This window comes from Felis catus, chromosome A1, assembly GCF_018350175.1.
Source record: "Felis catus isolate Fca126 chromosome A1, F.catus_Fca126_mat1.0, whole genome shotgun sequence".
Taxonomy (NCBI): domain Eukaryota; kingdom Metazoa; phylum Chordata; class Mammalia; order Carnivora; family Felidae; genus Felis; species Felis catus.
Genome location: NC_058368.1, coordinates 24741895 through 24760557, shown reverse-complemented (window position 1 = coordinate 24760557; position 18663 = coordinate 24741895). Strand labels below are relative to the sequence as shown.

Genomic DNA, 18663 nt, shown 5'->3' with positions numbered 1-18663 from the left:
TTTGGCTTTCTAGGAGGATAGTCTTATCCTCAGTAAAGTGAGATGATTTTGTCTCTGCTTTTCTAATATTTGTACCAATCATTATATCCCATGTAACAATCTTTATATTTTAACAGTAGTATTCAACCTGTTCGCATTTGTTAGGGCTGATATATTTAAATTTTTGCCTTCCATTTTACTTTGTATTTACTATTTATTTAGTTCTTCCTTCTCCTATTTGCCTTCTTTCTGTGTGTGTATGTGTGTGTGATTTTTTCAAGATGCTACTTATTCTTTTTTTCTCCCTTATTAATTTTGAAACCCTACTGTACTTTCCCAGTCTATTAATGGCTATCTTTTTCCCCCCAAACACACGCAAACATTTTTCTTTACTATTTTAATACTATTTTTTAAAAATGTGTATCTATTTATTTTTGAAAGAGAGAAAGAGAGAGCAAGCAGGGGAGGGGCAAAGAGGGAGACAGAATCCCAAGCAGGCTCCGTGCTGTCAGCGCGGAGCCGGATGTGGGGCTCAAACCCACCAACCGTGAGATCACGGCCTGAGCCGAAATCAAGAGTCAGATGCTCAACTGGCTGAGCCACCCAGGCGCCCCCATCATGTTTTAGTATTGTCAGGAGTCAGAACTGAAGAGTTTGTGTGGACAAGAAACGAGGCTGCACATGAGCACATGAGACAGACTCCAGAGTTCCCAGCCCTTCGCTTCAAAAGTCGTCATTTCAACCTCTTCACTCCCAGCACACTTGACAAGTTGGACCAGCCTTTGATGCGTGTTTATGTGACCCTCATAAAGAGATACTTTTCTGCCTGTCGCCAGCACTAATTAGAAAGGAGATGAGTGGCTGTAAAACACAGCATCAAGACAAGTAGTATAAATGAGAAAATCAGTAAGGTTGGTTCTCTTTGAACAAAGAAATCAGGGCTATCAGAAGCAATGGACACAGTAAAAACCAGGGGGACTCAGGTGATGAAAAGTCCGTGTGCAACATAGCACATGATACGTATGATCGTGTTAATTCCACCGTTTTGATGAGGTTTGGATGAAAAAATAGCTGCTGGTGTTCAATTGCTCAACAAATGTATATCCTTTCTTTGTATCATTATGCTATAGTATTTCTTCTTCCGTGATGACATGTTGCAAAGACCCAAAACATATGCTTTAACTCTTGCTATTCACACAAACGCACTTATTGGCATAACATACTGTTTCAATTGCTTTTTAATTCTCTGATTCTAAAGAAGTTCTTAAACACTTGTATGTTATTGCTAAGTTTGATGCTAATTTCCCGGAACATTGGGACGCAATTTTATGTCAGTATTATGAGTTGCATAAACACCTTTTAAATTTGGTTTCCTTTATTTGCAGATTACTTGAAAATCTGAATGTTAACGGGACTGATCTGACTACTTTTCCACCTGCGCTTTTGAAGCTTAACTTGAAAAAACTCCAGTTTGAGAACACTTTCACGCATCCTACTTTTTGGAAAGAGAATTCTTTAAATAGCCCCCCGTGTCTGACTCATCTTACTTCCTTGTTCTTCTTAAAAAGTAATCTAGACAAATATTACGATGAGATCCCAGTGGAAATTCAAGAGCTGCTAAAATGGTGAGCAAAATGCTGAAGCCCTTTTAGGAAGAATACACCTTTAAGCCTTTAAAATGGTAGTCAATAGAGGCCAGGTGAGAGTTTTACCGTCAACACACACACACCACACCACACCCTCGGGCATACATAAAATTCTTCGAATTTCTCCTTCGGGCTCTTCAGGCATGTGATGTCGTCTGAATTCAGCCCGTTTGCTAAAATCCTCAAGTCACTACTTAATTCCAGTGGGAGTTACACATTGCTGAGGGGTAGCTGGCAATGTCTCTACAGTCCGTAGTCATAGGTCCTGTGAATTACTAAGGACATAGAAGTGGGTTCTTCCAAAAAAGGCTTCTTTAGTCCCAGGCACACTATGCAGGGAAATGCTTTATACTCTAGCTTCCTAGAGACCGGACGTATTTCGAGCAACTTCTCCTCAGTGATCCGTGGCCAGTGTGAGAATCATTGCCTAATCTCAGGACTAGGGTTTTTAAACCCCATCCACTGGCGGTCCACTCAGTTTATCTCTTATTTCCTTCAGATGGTATAAATCTGTTGTTACGCTCATCAGTGCGTATATTACTGATTTAACAAACATTTGTTGTATGCCTAAGTAAAATTTCCCAGGAGTAGATAAATTACCAATATAGACTCCATAAAAGGCAGGAAGCCTAAACAGACTAGTAATCATCAAAGACATTGAAGAAGGTGATTCTAAACTACCAGTAAAAAGGGACCAGGACCCAAAGTTTTCCATTTTAATGTATCGAGATGTCAGTGTTCATGAGATTTGAATGCACATGAAAAATTAAGAAATATCTCAAAAGATACAAAGTTTTACAAAGAAATAAAACCAAGCTAGTGAGTGGTAACAGATGTGGTACAAAAAGATTTGAATTCACCACAAAGTAGGGAAGCTGAACCGGACATTCCTCAAATCCGTACCCAAGAGTGGGCTACGTGTCCCCGGGCAGTAAATACCTTTTTTCTAGCTAACCAAGCGTTTTTGAGAGAAACATCCTCAATTTGGACTTTGAAGACTCCGAAAAAATTAAGTTAAATTGAACATTATCTCACAATTGAAAGAAATGTCCAAATACATGTGGAAATGAGCCATCAAGAGTTAAAGTCAGCAAAATCAGTCAACAGGTACAAGCCTCCAAGGATCCAAGAATATGAACTTTACAGAATATGAAATACCTATTTTCAGTGTTTAAAGTAATAAAACATATTAATTTTAAAATGGTTAAGAAATAAAAGACCATCGAATATGAGTGGGCACATATGAAAAAGAAATTTTATTTTCATTTATTAAAAATTTTTTAATGTTTATTTTTGAGAGAGAGAGAGAGAAACAGAGTGTGAGTGGGCAAGGGGTAGAGAGAGAGGGAGACACAGAATCCGAAGCAGGCTCCAGGCTCTGAGCTGTTAACACAGCGCCCAGCGTGGGGCTCAAACCCATGAACAGAACCGTGAGATCATGACCTGAGCCGAAGTCGACTGCTCAACTGACTGAGCCACCCAGGGGCCCCTGTTTATTTATTTTTTAATGTTTATTTATTTTTGGGAGAGAGAGAGTCAGAGTGTGAGCAGGGGAGGGGCAGAGAGAGAGGGAGGCACAGAATGTGAAGCAGACTCCAGGCTCTGAGCTGTCAGCACAGAGCCCAATGCGAGGCTTGAACTCACGACCCATGAGATCATGACCTGAGCTGAAGTCGGATGCTTAACTGGCTGAGCCACCTAGGCGCCCCTGAAAAAGAAATTTTAAATGAAATGAAATTCTAGAAACTAAAAGTGTAACAGTTGAAATTAACTTGGTGCATGGGTTAAATAGACAACTATACAGACACGCAGAGGGATCTGAAGAGATTATTGTGTCTATGCAGACAGGAGGTAAAGAGATATTAATACGTACTCTAACACAGACGTAGAGTCCCAGAGAATTCTGTGTGTTTTCAGAAGTAATGAAAGATGTGACCTCGGACGCTGAAAGCTCTATACGAGGGCAGTAACACACCTTATAGACACCAAAGACGAAGGCAAAGACTCAAAATCAGCGAGGGGGGAAAAAGGCACTTAGAATAAGAAGTCAACTGCTAGCCACAGCAGGACAATGACCGAAAACATGCTACTTTGCCCAGCACAACGAACTTGCAAGAACAAGGGAGAAAGTATGTCATTTCAGAGAAAATAAAACAGAGAATTGACTTCCTCTAGATTTTCACTAAAGGAACTTGCAAAGGGTGTGCATCAGGAGGAAAATGACTCCAGAAGCAAGCTCTGAGATGTAAGGAGGAATGGAGGGAAAGAGATTGGAGATATGTGGATAAACAAACATGGTCTCTAGAATCCATGAAATAATAACAACAATGTCTATGGTGTGGTGTTGAAAAGAAGCTATAACTAAAACCAGATATCAAAAACAATTAGAGATGTAAGGTTTAAGTGATACTTTTTGTAAAGAAACGTAACGTACCTAGGAATATATCAAGTGAAATATGTACAAAGCATTTACAGAGAGAAAACATCAAATGACAGAAAAATAAAGAAGTTTGAATCAAATGAAAAAGATACATATTCAGGTATAATAAGATCCAACACCAAAAATACATCCGTTCTCCCCCAAAAGAACGGTATGTTCAATGTAGTTCTGGTCAAAACTCCAACAGAATCTCCGAGAAACTTGATAAGCTGACTATAAAATGTGTATGGAAAAGCAGAGAATGCAAAATAGCCAAGACAAGCCTGAAAAAGAAGACTAACATTAAGGGCCTCGTTGGTTTATATCCGGTCAGATATGAACAATCATTACAAAGTCAGAGAGACTAATACAGCTGGTGTTATGTGCAACGAAAGACAAATTAACCAATGGAAGAGAATACATAGTCCAATTACGTCCTCGTGCATGTGCAAAAGCTTGATGTCGGGCAAAATAGCACTGTGGACCAATAGGGAAAGGAGAGATTTTTCAATAAGTGATACTGAGATATTTGGTCACCTACCAGGGGAAAAAAATGTATCATCAGATTCCTGCTATGTGTATGTCACTATCCTATGCAAAATCAGTTCCAGTTGGATTAATGATGTAAATGCGAAAAACAAAACTTTAAAGCCTTCGCAAGCAAGTATAGGAGACTAATATGTATAACTTCACGATAGGAAAACACGCCTTGAGCAAAACAAAAAATATAAACAGTAAAGCCAAGTTTCATAAATTTGACAAAAGTGTAATCTGTCCATGTAACATGACACCTATAAAACTAAGAGGCAAGCCATCAAGAAGATATTGCAATGCATACAGCTGTTGAAACATATATGTATGTCTCCCACAAATCCGTAAGAAGAGATATAACCAATAAAAAGTGTATAAGTGATAGGAATATGCAATTCAGGGGTGATGATACATTGATAGCTGATAAACATGAAGAATGTTAAATCTTATTGGTAATCAAGGAACTGTGATATCACATAGCAACAATAGGTTTTCTATGTACCCGTTTAATCAAGATGAAGGAGATTGACACTAAATGTTGGCTTTGGATGCCGCAAACTGCATTATCATGTACCATTCGTGGCACTGTAAGTTGGTCAAAGCTTTGTGGAAGGCATTTTGACAGTATCCTGCTTACCCCTTGAAAGAGAAATTTAAGGGGCGCCTGGGTGGCGCAGTCGGTTAAGCGTCCGACTTCAGCCAGGTCACGATCTCGCGGTCCGTCAGGCTCTGGGCTGATGGCTCAGAGCCTGGAGCCTGTTTCTGATTCTGTGTCTCCCTCTCTCTCTGCCCCTCCCCCGTTCATGCTCTGTCTCTCTCTGTCCCAAAAATAAATAAACGTTGAAAAAAAAATTAAAAAAAAAAAAAGAAAGAGAAATTTAAGTCTTCAGAATTCGTCTTATAGAAATAGTAACATGTGAACACAAGTCAGGCATAGGGATGGTAATTGCAGCCTAAATGTGCATCAATAAAAAAGTGGTAAAATAAAATTACGGTGTATCCATGTTTTGGAATATTATGATGCTATTCATAATATGAAGCACAACAAAATGTATTGCCATAAAAATTTGTCCAAGACATTCTGTTAACTCTTTTGAGATTTTATACGTACGTAAAATTTAACGTGTATCCATGTTTATATCAATTTTTTTTTATTTTTTTAATTTAAAATTGGTAAATCACACCGATGTCTACACCACCAAGAAAGTATGAGTGGCCCCTGACGATTCTCATCCACACCAAACTTTGTACTGGCAGACTTTTCCATTGTGCCCATCTGATGATTATGAAATGGTATCTGTAGTCTCTGATGGCTGATGAGGTTGAGAAGCTACATTTCTCAATGTGCTCTCGACATTCAAGTCTCTTCTTCTGTGAACAGTCTGTTCATGCAAATGGAATAAACGGTTGATGTCTTTATTTTTTTTTTAACTGATTTGTGAGCATCTAAAAATACATGCAGACACTAGTCCTATACTAGGTTATGGTAGTCCCTTTATTTTTAAAATAATATATTTATTTTGAATTCTAAAAATAATACGTAGTTCTTACAGAAAATTTGAAAACTATGGAAAAACTTTATAAGGACATTTAAAATGTCCTGTGATCACATTGACCAAGAATAAGGACTGTTTTCTCTCTGTGTCTATCCTTAGAGTGTTTCCTTGCTATGCGTCTATGCTTTTTTGTTTTAGAAAACTAGGATTGTTTTGTATTCACATATCTATTTTTTAGCACTTAATTTTTACTTGTGTATGTTTTAGCTCTTTAATTAGATGCTAAGATCAATAACGATAAAGGCCCCATTTTAAACTACTTTGATCTTGCACAGCATCGGGCAAGATGTCTTTTCCTTAGTAGATATTTACTAAGTATTGACGTGATGTTTCCTCATTCGCAGCCCGTCTACATGTGAATGGTGTCACGGTCCCAAGTTTGGTGAAGGTTTTCGAGTCATCCGATCCTGTGATATTTTTGGAGCAACACAGCTTCCTGTTTTGTACCATGTCTGTTCTTCCTACTGCTACAGAAAAGTAAAGGAAAGCAGTTTTATTTTAAAGAATGATCCCAGTAAAAGAAGAGCTCTAAATTCTGAGTTGATAAGTCATACAATGATTTAGGAGTCCCACTTTAAAAGCCATTAAAGTTTATGTATAAGGTAATTCCTGTCTTTGAGAGTGCAGGTTCTGTCTTCTGTGACGCCTCTTTGTAACCCCAGCTTCTTAAGGAACTTTGTGATTGTGAGGGAATTGTTGCAGAATAATTACTTTAGGAAGATTAGTAAAAGGTCTTTGGATTTCAGTGAAGATCTAGAAAATTACTGCATGTTGGGCGTAAAATGAGAACTGACAGAATCCTTTGCAAAAAAAAACCAATTTATCTTACAAATGCCTTTTTTGGGCATCCATTCCAAGTGATAAGATAGCATTTCAAAGTCAACCAGTGGCATTTGTGCCTCCTATGGGTTCAAAGCCACGTACCCAAGTTCTCTTTGTGAATGCTGTTGGTGAATTTTTGTGGAAATCTGCCCAGTGCCAACCATCTCCATTGTGGATTGTTTTCGGTAATAAAAGATTTGTTCCAGTCCTATATTTAGTTGTCTGAATTCATTACCCAGGCTTTTAGAACACTGGTACAATCTGTCAATTATCCTGACCTTCATCTCATAAAGCTGGAATCCATAGGCCAGTGCTAGCACTCACCAGGCCTTCAAAGATAGCCTGGCAATTGGGGCGCCTGGGTGGCTCAGTTGGTTAAGCATCTGGCTTCAGCTCAGGTCATGATCTCATGGTTCATGGGTTCGAGCCCCACGTCGGGCTCTGTGCTGACAGCTTGGAGCCTGGAGCCTGCTTCGGATTCTGTGTCTCCCTCTCTCTCTCTGCCCCTTCCCTGCTCTCGCTCTCTCTCTCAAAAATGAATAAACATTGGGGCGCCTGGGTGGCGCAGTCGGTTAAGCGTCCGACTTCAGCCAGGTCACGATCTCGCGGTCCGTGAGTTCGAGCTCCGCGTCGGGCTCTGGGCTGATGGCTCAGAGCCTGGAGCCTGTTTCCGATTCTGTGTCTCCCTCTCTCTCTGCCCCTCCCCCGTTCATGCTCTGTCTCTCTCTGTCCCAAAAATAAATAAACGTTGAAAAAAAAAATGAATAAACATTAAAAAAAAAATTAAAAGAAAAACCCAAAGATAGCCTGGCAAGAAAATAAGGTAAAACTTACAAAATTACATTGCAAAGCAACATATGCATACAGTAGAACTTGCTTCTTTAAGAATTAGTGTCTGCTAACAGGAAGGTAAGAGCATTTTGATATAACAAACAATTGAAGTTCAGAATGGCACAAAATTGTTTCATATGCGTCATATTTTTATGTGTATTGAAGTCCGAAATGTCATTGCTAATGATGAAACTTGATGAAATCACGTAATTGAAATTTATACAGGGATCTTATCTCTAGAGAATGTCAGAAAACTCACATTATGTCAGGTGTGTGTGTTTCATTTAGTAACAACAAGGGGGTACAGGAGTGATTCAGTCAGCCGAGTGACCGACCTCCTGAGGTTGTGATCTCCCAGTTTGTGAGTTCAAGCCCCCCATTGGGCTCTCTGCTGTCAGCACACAGCCCACTTCAGATCCTCTGTGTCCCTCTCCCCCTCCCCGCTCTCTCTCATACGTGCTCTCTGTCTCTCAAAAATGCATAAACGACAACAACAAATGACAATAACAAAAATGTGTGCTAAATATTTAAATAGCTGTAACAAAATTAAATACACATATATTTTCAACATAGTTATAAGAAGTTATTGCTCAAGAATACTCGCATTTGGGTGCAAATATATATAATAGTGATCACTTGGAAACATTTTAAGTTTTTATCAGTAGAGAGTTGGTTAAATATGGTAAATCCAACAAGGTAATATCATTCAGCCACTTAAAAAATTAGATGGCTCTGGGGCGCCTGGGTGGCGCAGTCGGTTAAGCGTCCGACTTCAGCCAGGTCACGATCTCGCGGTCCATGAGTTCGAGCCCCGCGTCAGGCTCTGGGCTGATGGCTCAGAGCCTGGAGCCTGTTTCCGATTCTGTGTCTCCCTCTCTCTCTGCCCCTCCCCCGTTCATGCTCTGTCTCTCTCTGTCCCAAAAATAAATAAACGTTGAAAAAAAAATTAAAAAAAAAAAATTAGATGGCTCTGTTTTTCCTGACATGGAAAGATAATTATCAAGTATTCTTGACAAGATACTTATTAGGTAATATAATCACATAATTTAAAATTCAAAAGATACCAAAGTGTAGATCTTAAAAATTCTTTAACACCAATGCCCTACCGTCTCAGAGGCAATCAGTGATACCAAGCTTTTTGTATTCTTCCAGGATGTTTTATTGTATATGTAAGCTAGTAAGTAAATATATTTCTTCCCTACTATTTATACAATATTAACAGATACATACTCCTTTTTGGACCTTTCCTCTTAATTACGCCATAGAGGTGGTTCTGTATCAGTACATTATTACCTTCTATTATTTTTTACGATTGCCTATTATTCCATTGAGAAATGTATATAGTTTTCTTTACCAGTTCAGTACAAATGAACTCTCGACTTTTTATAACCTCTTGTTATGAAAAAAAAAAAAAAAAAAACATTGCAAAGAATAACATTGTCATTTGCACGTGTTTAAATCTGTTTGCGAGATAAATCCCTAAAGGCGAAGTTGCTGGGTCAAAAGGTATGTGCATTTATATGTAATTGGGGGCATATGGAATATATTTATTTTGTTCACTTTCGAATATGTAATACTAATATATTGTACCCAGTTGGAACAAGATTTGGGTCAGAGCGAAAAGTAAGTCTTTCCAATCAACTTCCTTCAGATTCCAATTCTCCTCAGAGGCAAACATTGCTACCAGCTTCTTGTCTTTGCCTCCAGGGAAATTCTAAGCATGTATAAGCACGCAGCTGGATGTAGAAGAAACTTCCTTATTCCAGTAGCTTTTTAAGAGAATTTTTGGGGGTCACATTCTATAGCAGCAATATTGACTTCGTCTGTAAGCTTCTTGGAAATGCAGAATCCCAGATCCACCCCAATCCTACTAGATTAGAATCTCTGGGGACGGTTTCCAGGAATCTTCATAATCACTCTCTCTCCAGATGATTCTAAGGGTCACTAACATGGACATTCTCTGGTCTCCAGAGGTCAGAAGGCTCACCCCAAGATGTCAGAGAAATAAATATGCAGGTTTGGGCATAATGCACTTTATTGTCTTCTCACCTCAGCCATACACTGTCATCCCCGAGATCTCATTCTACAAAAATTATTTAGGAATGTTATCCCAGGACTAGTTTAACATTCAAAAATTGATCAGTGTAAGCCCTGGACCTCCAGACCTCCATGAGCACCAGAGTGCAGAGAACAGAGACAGGCGAATGTTTCTCTTTCTAGATGTTCATTATCCTGGTGCAAAACATCTCAGTAAGTACATCCTTTCCCCCCTTTCTTTTCCTTCACTTGCCCTGACTTTCATTTTTTCTTCTCACTCTCCCTCCCTCCTTTCATTGCTTTCTTTGGACCTCTATTTTTTCCTGTTTTTCGTCCTGAGGTAGGGAGTGCTTAATTAAATTTAAACACAAAGGAGGACTAAGGATCATGGAAACAGTCTGTAAAATACTCAAGGTAATCCCGAGGTCCCTGGGTGGTGCAGTGGGTTAAATGGTTAAATGTCTGACTCTTGATCTCATCTCAGTTCATGGTCTCGTGGTTCATGGTCTCGTGGTTCATGCATTCAAGCCCCATGCACTGATGGCGTGGAGCCTGCTTGGGATTGTCTCTCCTTCTCTCTGCCCCTCCCCAGCTCGTGCGCGCTCTCTCTCTCTCAAAATAAATAAATAAACATAAAAAAAAATTCTCAAGGTAATCCCAAAGTCATCCTGTAACGACAAGTATGTGTGTGAGCACACATCTGGGTACATGTAGAAGGGGGTGGGAGAAACTGGATGATAAACAAAGGATTCATGGTGCCCTCTGGGAAATGGAACCTGGGGCTGGGATTACGGTCTTTCACTTTCTATTACGTGATTGTTTCCACTTCTGAGTGTTTGAATTTCAGTTTAATTATGAATTACTCTAATAAACATAAAAATGTTTTAATGGGATTTTAATGGGATCATGTAATGCCGACATTTTCTTTCTTTCTTCCCTGAGTCATATATTGCAAACATTTTTCTAGGTTGTTTATATCCAATATTGGTAAGTTGCCATGGAAATGCCCCAACTTGCTTATCTAATATTCTCTTGTTGAATAAACTATCTCTGGTGTTTATCTGTTGTAAACAACAATAGATTTCATAAATGTAATAAAACCAAAGATAAATAGTTGCCAAAATCTATTTTTGTTTTTGTTTGATTGTAACAAAAATTTCCGACATTTAAATTGCTAGATGAACATTGTGCAGAGATTTAAAGCTTTTTATTCTTGTGATTAAATTGTTATCCTCATTATCAGTTTAGCTTTTCACCAGCAGTCTGTGAGCTGCCCTTTTCCCCAAACCCACAATATCGTTGATTTTAGTTAATTAATTAACTATATGCATTGCCAATTAGATAGAAAGTACATACATATGATTATTTCACTTTCTTTTATTACTAATAAAGTTAATTTGGGTTCCATGTTAAATAATCATGATTCTGTCATCTTTTGTAATTTTTTCCTTTACATCTTTTTTCTGATGCTTCTATTGATATGTTCATCTTGCTGGTTTGTAATGGTTTATATATGTTGAGAATGTTACCTTCTGTCATTTATGATGAAAGGGGTTTTCTTCCCCCCATTTACGACCAGCCTTTTATTTTTATTCAAAGTGGGGTTTTTTTTGACAAGCAGATTTTATTTCATTTACGTATTTACTTTTTGACATAAAGATTTTAAATTTTAGGTTGCAAAATCATGAATGAAACTCAAGTTACGACACAACGTCAGTGAATAGTGAAATAAGCCCAACACGGAAAGAAAAATACTGCCTGATCTCCCCTGTATGTGGAATCTATAGAAGTCAAGGTAAGAGTAGAGAGTAAAATAGTGGTTACCAGGAGCCGGGGTTTAGGGAAAATGGGCAGATACTGGTCAAAATCAATTTATTCCCTTATGTTTTTGTCTTTTACTGCTCAGCTTAGCAAATCCTTCTTTCTTTCCAGTTACATAAAGATCCATCTGTGGTTTATTTTACCTTTTAATCTCGATTCATTTCAAAATTACTTTAGTATGGAACATGAGGGGTGGCTCCAAATTCAAATCTTTCTAGAATGCTGAAAAATAAGGTCCCCATCCAATAGCAACTAAGGCTTCACCCTACCAACTTGAAATGTCACTTTTACTATGCATTAAATTCCTACATAATTAGGTCTGTTTTTTTTTCCTATTCTAGTCCACTAACTTGTTCTCTGTGATGCCAACACCATACGGTTTTAATTCTTTTAACTGAAACTGCATCTTAATGAATATATCTGGTTTCTCAAGTTCCAACTCATTGCTGTTTTTTGCTCAATACTTTTTAGTTACCCTTATACCTTTATTTTTCTACAATAATTATTAAAATCTTTAAAATTGTTGTGTATTATGTCCCTCCCTTTCACCCAATAAACTACTGTGGATTTTTGTTAGAAACTGAAGAAAACTGATATCTGCACAATATAGAGTCTCCCCATCCAGGCACATATACTCTGTGACATCATTTATGTAGTAATAATGATAATGATAGCAATTCAGCCATGGGGAGATTTTCTTCTGTATGACCTACATTGTTTATGTTAAAATGCTGGCATCTTATTGGGAGCAGTAATCGTGGCTATTATTGCTTACGCACTTATTCAAAAAGCAGAATTTTTAAGCTCAATGGTTTGATCAATAGAGCTCCGAGGAATATTCTGCCCAGCTCCGAAAAACTGGATGCCAGCTCTGGTCGCTCTCCGCTTTGTCCTCTTGGCCACCATCAGAGCTCTCTATGGAATCAGCATGCTTAGCTGACTGTGGCCAAAGGCAGGGAGGGGTTGGGGATGGGAGGGCAGAGCCTCCTAAGCCCCCATTGTCGTAGATTGTCATTTCCTGCTTGGAATCTAAGGAGACAGAAGTATGTGACATCTCCGGGGCTCCAGCGACTCAGCAGTCGCTTACTGGTATCCCTGTTCAACCATAACCATGACCTTAACCCATGGAGGAAGTTCTTTACTTTCATGTACCTGAATTCATGCATCCTGAGCCTGTACTCTTGATAATCTGTCTCCCATAAACTGCCCTTCCAACAACGCACCGCAAGTGACAATTTGAAGAGATTCCATAGTGTCACTGCTTGCCAGAGACCGCAAGGGTGGAAATGAGGAAGCACCAGCCCTCAACTGAGGCAGCCCAGAGCATTCACCAGCCCCGGCAGGCACAGCTGCAGGGAGCATTCTAGATGGTACCACCCAGGGCCTCCACGTCCTGCAGGCTCCGAGTCAAGGCCTAAGGCCCCAGAGTTGGTTGTTAGGAAGCGGAAGGAATGTCCTGTTCCAAAGAGGTGACCGGGCCATCAGTCTCCTCTACTAATGCTCCATCCCTACCAAACTCCCAGACCCTGGGTCCTTACTTCCAACAACGTCAAGGAAAACAGAGGTCAAGTGGCGAGCATTACAGGACCCCACCCAATTCTCCCTTCTCTGATACCATGATGGCTGCCTTCAAGGGCGTTGTGGTTTGTCTTTTTAAATGGATTTTAAACACGGGTTTCTCCAATTTCTCCTACTTTTAAATTACCAACACAAGGACATTTCCAATTGATTGAGGGTCAGTTGAGGATCTCTCATATTTTTTTATTTGTTGTTTTCATTACATTTAGGGGAGGGGGAAGATGTAGAGATTAATGGCAAAAATTGATTCTTTTTTCTATTTTCTCCAAGTTGTGCTTAGTTAAGCACTTCTAATCTTTAAATAGGATTCCTTTGGCTAGCAAACAATGCAAATGTTCCAAATCCAATTAATCTCAGAAATCCATAACTCCACAAATCAAGAGCGCCAACCCATTTTGACCATCTGAGCCACTCTTTCCTAACACGTCAGGAATTCCTGTTTTTCACCAATAAGAAATGCTATATGTTTGATCGTAAAGTGGCTGTGGGAGGATATACGTGCGGGAGGCCAAAGGGCCCTTCTGCTGCATACCTCTGGGGACACCTGAAGATTTGTTGTTTTGCAGCAGAATAAAGAAAATAAATAATAATCGCATTAAACTTATTTGAGTAAAACTTTCAAGCTAGTGTTCCCTGGAGATCGCTTCTTCCCCAGGTGAGTTCAAGTTTCACCAGTGATTTATTGAGTACCTACTACATGCCATGAAATATAGGCTCTTTGGATAAAGTATCATGTGGAATGTTCTATGACAGAGGTGTGTCCACAATGAAGCAGCACAGAACCAATTATGGAGATTCAAGAAAGATTTCCGGAGGGCATATTTGTTAAGCCAGATGAACAGGGTTAATGTTGTAAATTGCACAGCAGAGGATTTTTCAGAGATAATGCTTAAGGCCAGAGAAGTAAACAGGGCTGGGTCAGAAGGCTCTCACATTCCAGAGAAGTAAACAGGGCTGGGACTTAAGGCTCTCACATTCCATACGAAGAAGGGTCATTAGCTCTTGAAGAGCCACTGAAGATTTTAATGGAAGAATAATAACACGACCCATTGTGTGAACAGACTGGAAAACTCAGAGAAGGTGCTGGGATTTGCAACAAGGCATGACAGTAGTAATAGGGAGGAAAATTTTCTAGAAATATTTAGAATGTAAAATTAACAGAAAGGATGTTGAGCATGAGGGAGAAGGGGAGTCTCTGGAATGATTCCCTTGATTTCTACTTCATGAGAGGAAGAAGCATGAAAAAAATCTTGACTGCACTCAATTTGCCAAGCCTAACACTTTGTCATAGAAAAAAATAGTTTTATAGAGACGATATGATACTTCAAAACTGCATACTGGTTTTAATTCATTTTCTGTTCTCTTCTGGACACCTAAGTGGAGTTGACTTTATACAAATGTCACATTTCAAAAATCTAGATCTGGGGCGTCCGGGTGGCTCAGTCGGTTGAGCATCGACTTCAGCTCAGGTCATGATCTCATGGTCTGTGGGTTCGAGCCCCGCGTCGGGCTCTGTGCTGACAGCTCGGAGCCTGGAGCCTGTTTCAGATTCTGTGTCTCCTTCTCTCTCTGCCTCTCCCTGCTCACGCTTTGTCTCACTCTGTTTCTCAAAAATAAATAAATGTAAAAAAAAAAAATTTTAAAAATCTAGATCTGTCAAACAAACCTCCCTCTCTCTGCCCCTCCCTTGCTTGTGCTCCCTCTCAAAAATAAATAAACATTAAAAAAATTTTTTTAATAAAATAGCTCTAAATATGATTTAATATTCTGCTCCTCAGAAACACATATATTGTATAAAATCAGACATATACTCACTTTTGAATTGATTTGTCGGTTTTCTTTTCCAAGATAGTTTTTTGGTTTTTTTAGAGTAAGTGGCAGGTATTTTCTCGGATGAATTCATTTATTTATTCATTCATTCAATTAACAAATATTTATTGAGTTCTTTTTGTATGACAGACACTTGGGTAGGACACTTCAATGACAGCAGTGAATGAAAGAGACAAAAGTTCCTGTCTTAATGGAATTTGCATTCTCATAAATTGTTCCTTTTTTTCTTCTTACAAATAGCGGAGGTTGTTTTCCCTTTTGTTGGTTTTTAAGGTATTTTCTAGCACGGTGTCTGGCCCACAGCAGGGACTTTTTCTACATTTATTCAACTGAATAAATTCTCCACGCAACAGAAAGTGACTCTAACAATATACTGCATAAGTGACTTCACAATTTTAAATATTCTGATCTATTGTCAGCCTCAGACAAGATGTCAGACTATATATTCTCATTTAAAAAATAATTCAGGTATTTGCTCACAATCTTCAAGTTATTTATAAGGAGAAAAAGACAGTATGATTTCAATGCTCTTAATTTGCTCACTTAATCTCTCATCAAATAATGTGCTGTCTTCACAACACTTCAGCCCCTTACAATACTATTGTAAAGCAGATTACATTGCCTAAATATTTTATAATTTGCAAAGCACTTTCATATGCTGAAGGAAAGGAGGGATTTTAAAGCCATTGGTTTTTTTTTAGTATTACCTGTGTGGCACAGAAGACGGATTATTCACATTTCCTTTCTCCTTTCCCTCCTTTGAAGTAGAATCTTGATTTTCAACTAGGCACAACTGTCTCCCAGTATAAAGTACTTTGTTTCCCAGGCTCCCTCGAAGCTAGATTCAGTCACTACCTCATGGCAATGAAATCTAAGTGAAAGTGTTGGTAGGACTCCAGGAGGGCTGGTTAAAGGGAACAGATTGATTTGAGAGGAGGCTCTTTTTGCTCTTTAATCTCTCCCCTTGTCTCTAGCCTGGAAGGCAGACAGGATGGCTGGAGTTCCAGTAGCCATTTTGGGCCATGAGGTCACCTCAAAAATAGAAGGTAGGAGCCTAGGTCCTTGGTGACACCATAAGCCACAATGTCAGACTGGTATGCCTACCTTGCACATGGAAAGAACTCAATTTCTATCTTGTTGTAGCCATCAATATTTTGGGCTTTTCTGTTATCTCCAGCCAAATTTAATCTTAACAAATACAGCTTGTAATACACTATAATCAAATACATTAGGAGAGAGTCATATTCCCTCTACTAAAGTAATATGCTTTTAGATCATTTCTTTTTCCCTTCAGCTGGTCTTCACTCCCTTTTGAACCTGATTTCACTTAGGTTTATACATTAGGTTGGGGACAAGGGTAAGCAAACTGATTTACCTGCAAGGCTATTTGTGCAGTAGGGCAGGGAGTCAGGCAGGCTCTCTCACCTCATCAGACTCTGACCTACTTCCTGGCAAGGAACAAATCGACCACTTCTGGTCAAATTATTTTCCTTTTTATACCCCTGTATACCTCTTAAAAGAAAAAAAAAATGTCTTCTAAACCAGCAAGCCAAGAAAGCCTAGGAACAGCATATAAGCATGTTATTGCGTGGCCAACATGCACCACGGTGGAAAATGCCAGCCCCACGTTATCATAGTCCCCAGCTCGCTGTAGACTTTCCTAAGCAATCCATACGCTCTCACCTGCTCAGCCTGTTCTGCTTCTGACTCCTAGATAAAATAATTCCCCAGGGGCACCTGGGCGGCTTAGTGGCTTAAACGTCCGACTCTTGATTTCAGCTCAGGTCATGATCTCACGGTTCGTGGGTTTGAGCCCCACGTTGGGCTCCGTGCTGACTTCACGGAGCCCGCTTGGGATTCTCTTTCTCCCTCTCTCTCTCTCTCTGCCCCTCCCCTGCTTGCATTCTCTCTCTCAAAATAAATAAATGAACTTAAAAAATAAAAAACTCCCCAACTAAGCTTCTCTCTGGGTACACGTTAGCACCTTACAGACGCATGCATCCGAGCTAGGTTGCTAAGCTGTTGTTTCGTCCTGGTTAGCAACGATAATAGGACGCTAAAATGTGACTCTCGGCATTCCCACTTTTAAATGCTTAAGACAAAATGATACGTTTCCAAACTGAGGTGTTAGACGGAACATTCCCAACCAAAGAGCTAGGAAAGAAGTGGAACTTCTTTCTAGAACTAGTTTTGTGACGGCTCGTGGGAGCTGCGGTGGCAGATTCCCGGTGAGTGGGGGCCTCTCCAAGAAACCCACTACATTGCCCAGACGGAGTCCAACTGAGCACCCAGCAAGGCCGAAAGGCACAATGTCTGATCACGGCAGTGCCAGTGACAAAGACCGTGCCCTTTTCTCCCATCCCGTTCGCCCTTGGCATCACTCGGAAAGCATCAGAAACTACAGAGAAGCGATGCGAGAGCAAGCTGGGGGAGAGTAGCCAGGGGGTGACAAGCACAGTTGATCAGGGCCCCTACCCCACTGTGGGTTTCAAGCCTGACCCGGTACTATTCTCACTTGCTTAAGAGCTTCCAGTATGACTGTCACACCGGACTGGATGCTTTGTTGCTGCAGTGATACTGGTCATATGACCCAAAGGGGCAGGAAGGACTTCTGGCATCTACCAGAGATCTCCTGCAGAGGCAGGACAGAAGGGCCAGTGGGGGGGAGGGGCGGGGGGGGAGGGTCAAATTACTCCCTCTGTGCTGCCCCCAGCCGCCTCCCCCCCTTCACTGGGTCTCACTTGCTCAGAAAAGCAGCCACACCAGCTTCCCCATCAGGCCCCTCGTGACCCACAGGCAATGCTTGAATCCGGGGCAGTGGAACTACTCGTCCCTTTTGAGAGAATTTCTACCCTGGCTGCTCCTGAAAATTGGAAAGGACGTCTCCTGACACCTAGAGAGTGACAATAGGAGTCTGTGTCCTCAAAGTGTCACATCCAATTTGAAACGTCCAACCCTCCTCGGCATTTCCGCATCAACTTGCTGAATTTGTTTCATTGCTGGGAAAATCCGAACCAGTTAAATTTTCAGTATATTCCAGATACAGAAAGCTGACGTTTAGAAATTCAGCAGAAGCCAGGGATATGCCCAGAAGAGTATTATGACTAGATTTGTCTTGAGTTGCTACTTCATGCGGGAAAGGGGCGTTTTCCTCAGGAACTCAGCCAAGCCACTTACCATAATATTTCAAAGTTCGGTGAAAACCATGGGGTTACTTAAAACTGTAGAAATAATGGCTCGATTTTCTTCTTTTACTTTTCTCTAGCTCAATTTCATATAGCTTGCGGGTTGTATCAATTTTTTGTACTAAAAAGAAAGGCATACTAATGGCATTTTTTTTGCTCCCTGAGTCACTCTCGCTTCTGTCATATGCTTCTAATTTGAAAAGTGAGGCACTAAAAAGTAAGAATTACCCGAGTAATTTATAGTAATGCAAAACTTGGCTCAACAACCAGATCAATAGTCTCCAGAAGGCCGAGGACAGATACAGAGACAGTTAGAAAGAAGTCATTATTTAATTGGGAGATACTTGCTCGGGCACCAGATTTCCAATTGAACTTAACTGAGGATTCTCTTGGCCCAAAAGCACGGTAATAAACAGACCTTAAAACAG

General features: G+C 40.0%; 1 protein-coding gene across 7 annotated transcripts in view; it reads left to right on the top strand.

Annotated features, from left to right (window-relative positions):
- LRRC63 (leucine rich repeat containing 63) overlaps positions 1 to 7164 on the top strand; it is a 42698-nt gene extending 35534 nt beyond the window's left edge. For all 7 annotated transcript variants that reach the window (XM_019826605.3, XM_045053044.1, XM_019826597.3 and 4 more), the window contains 2 exons: positions 1365 to 1604; positions 6476 to 7164. In XM_019826605.3, the coding sequence (XP_019682164.3) occupies positions 1365 to 1604; positions 6476 to 6695 (460 nt within the window). In that variant the 3' untranslated portion in view covers positions 6696 to 7164. The remainder of the gene's footprint in view (positions 1 to 1364; positions 1605 to 6475) is intronic.
- Positions 7165 to 18663: the final 11499 nt, after the last annotated feature.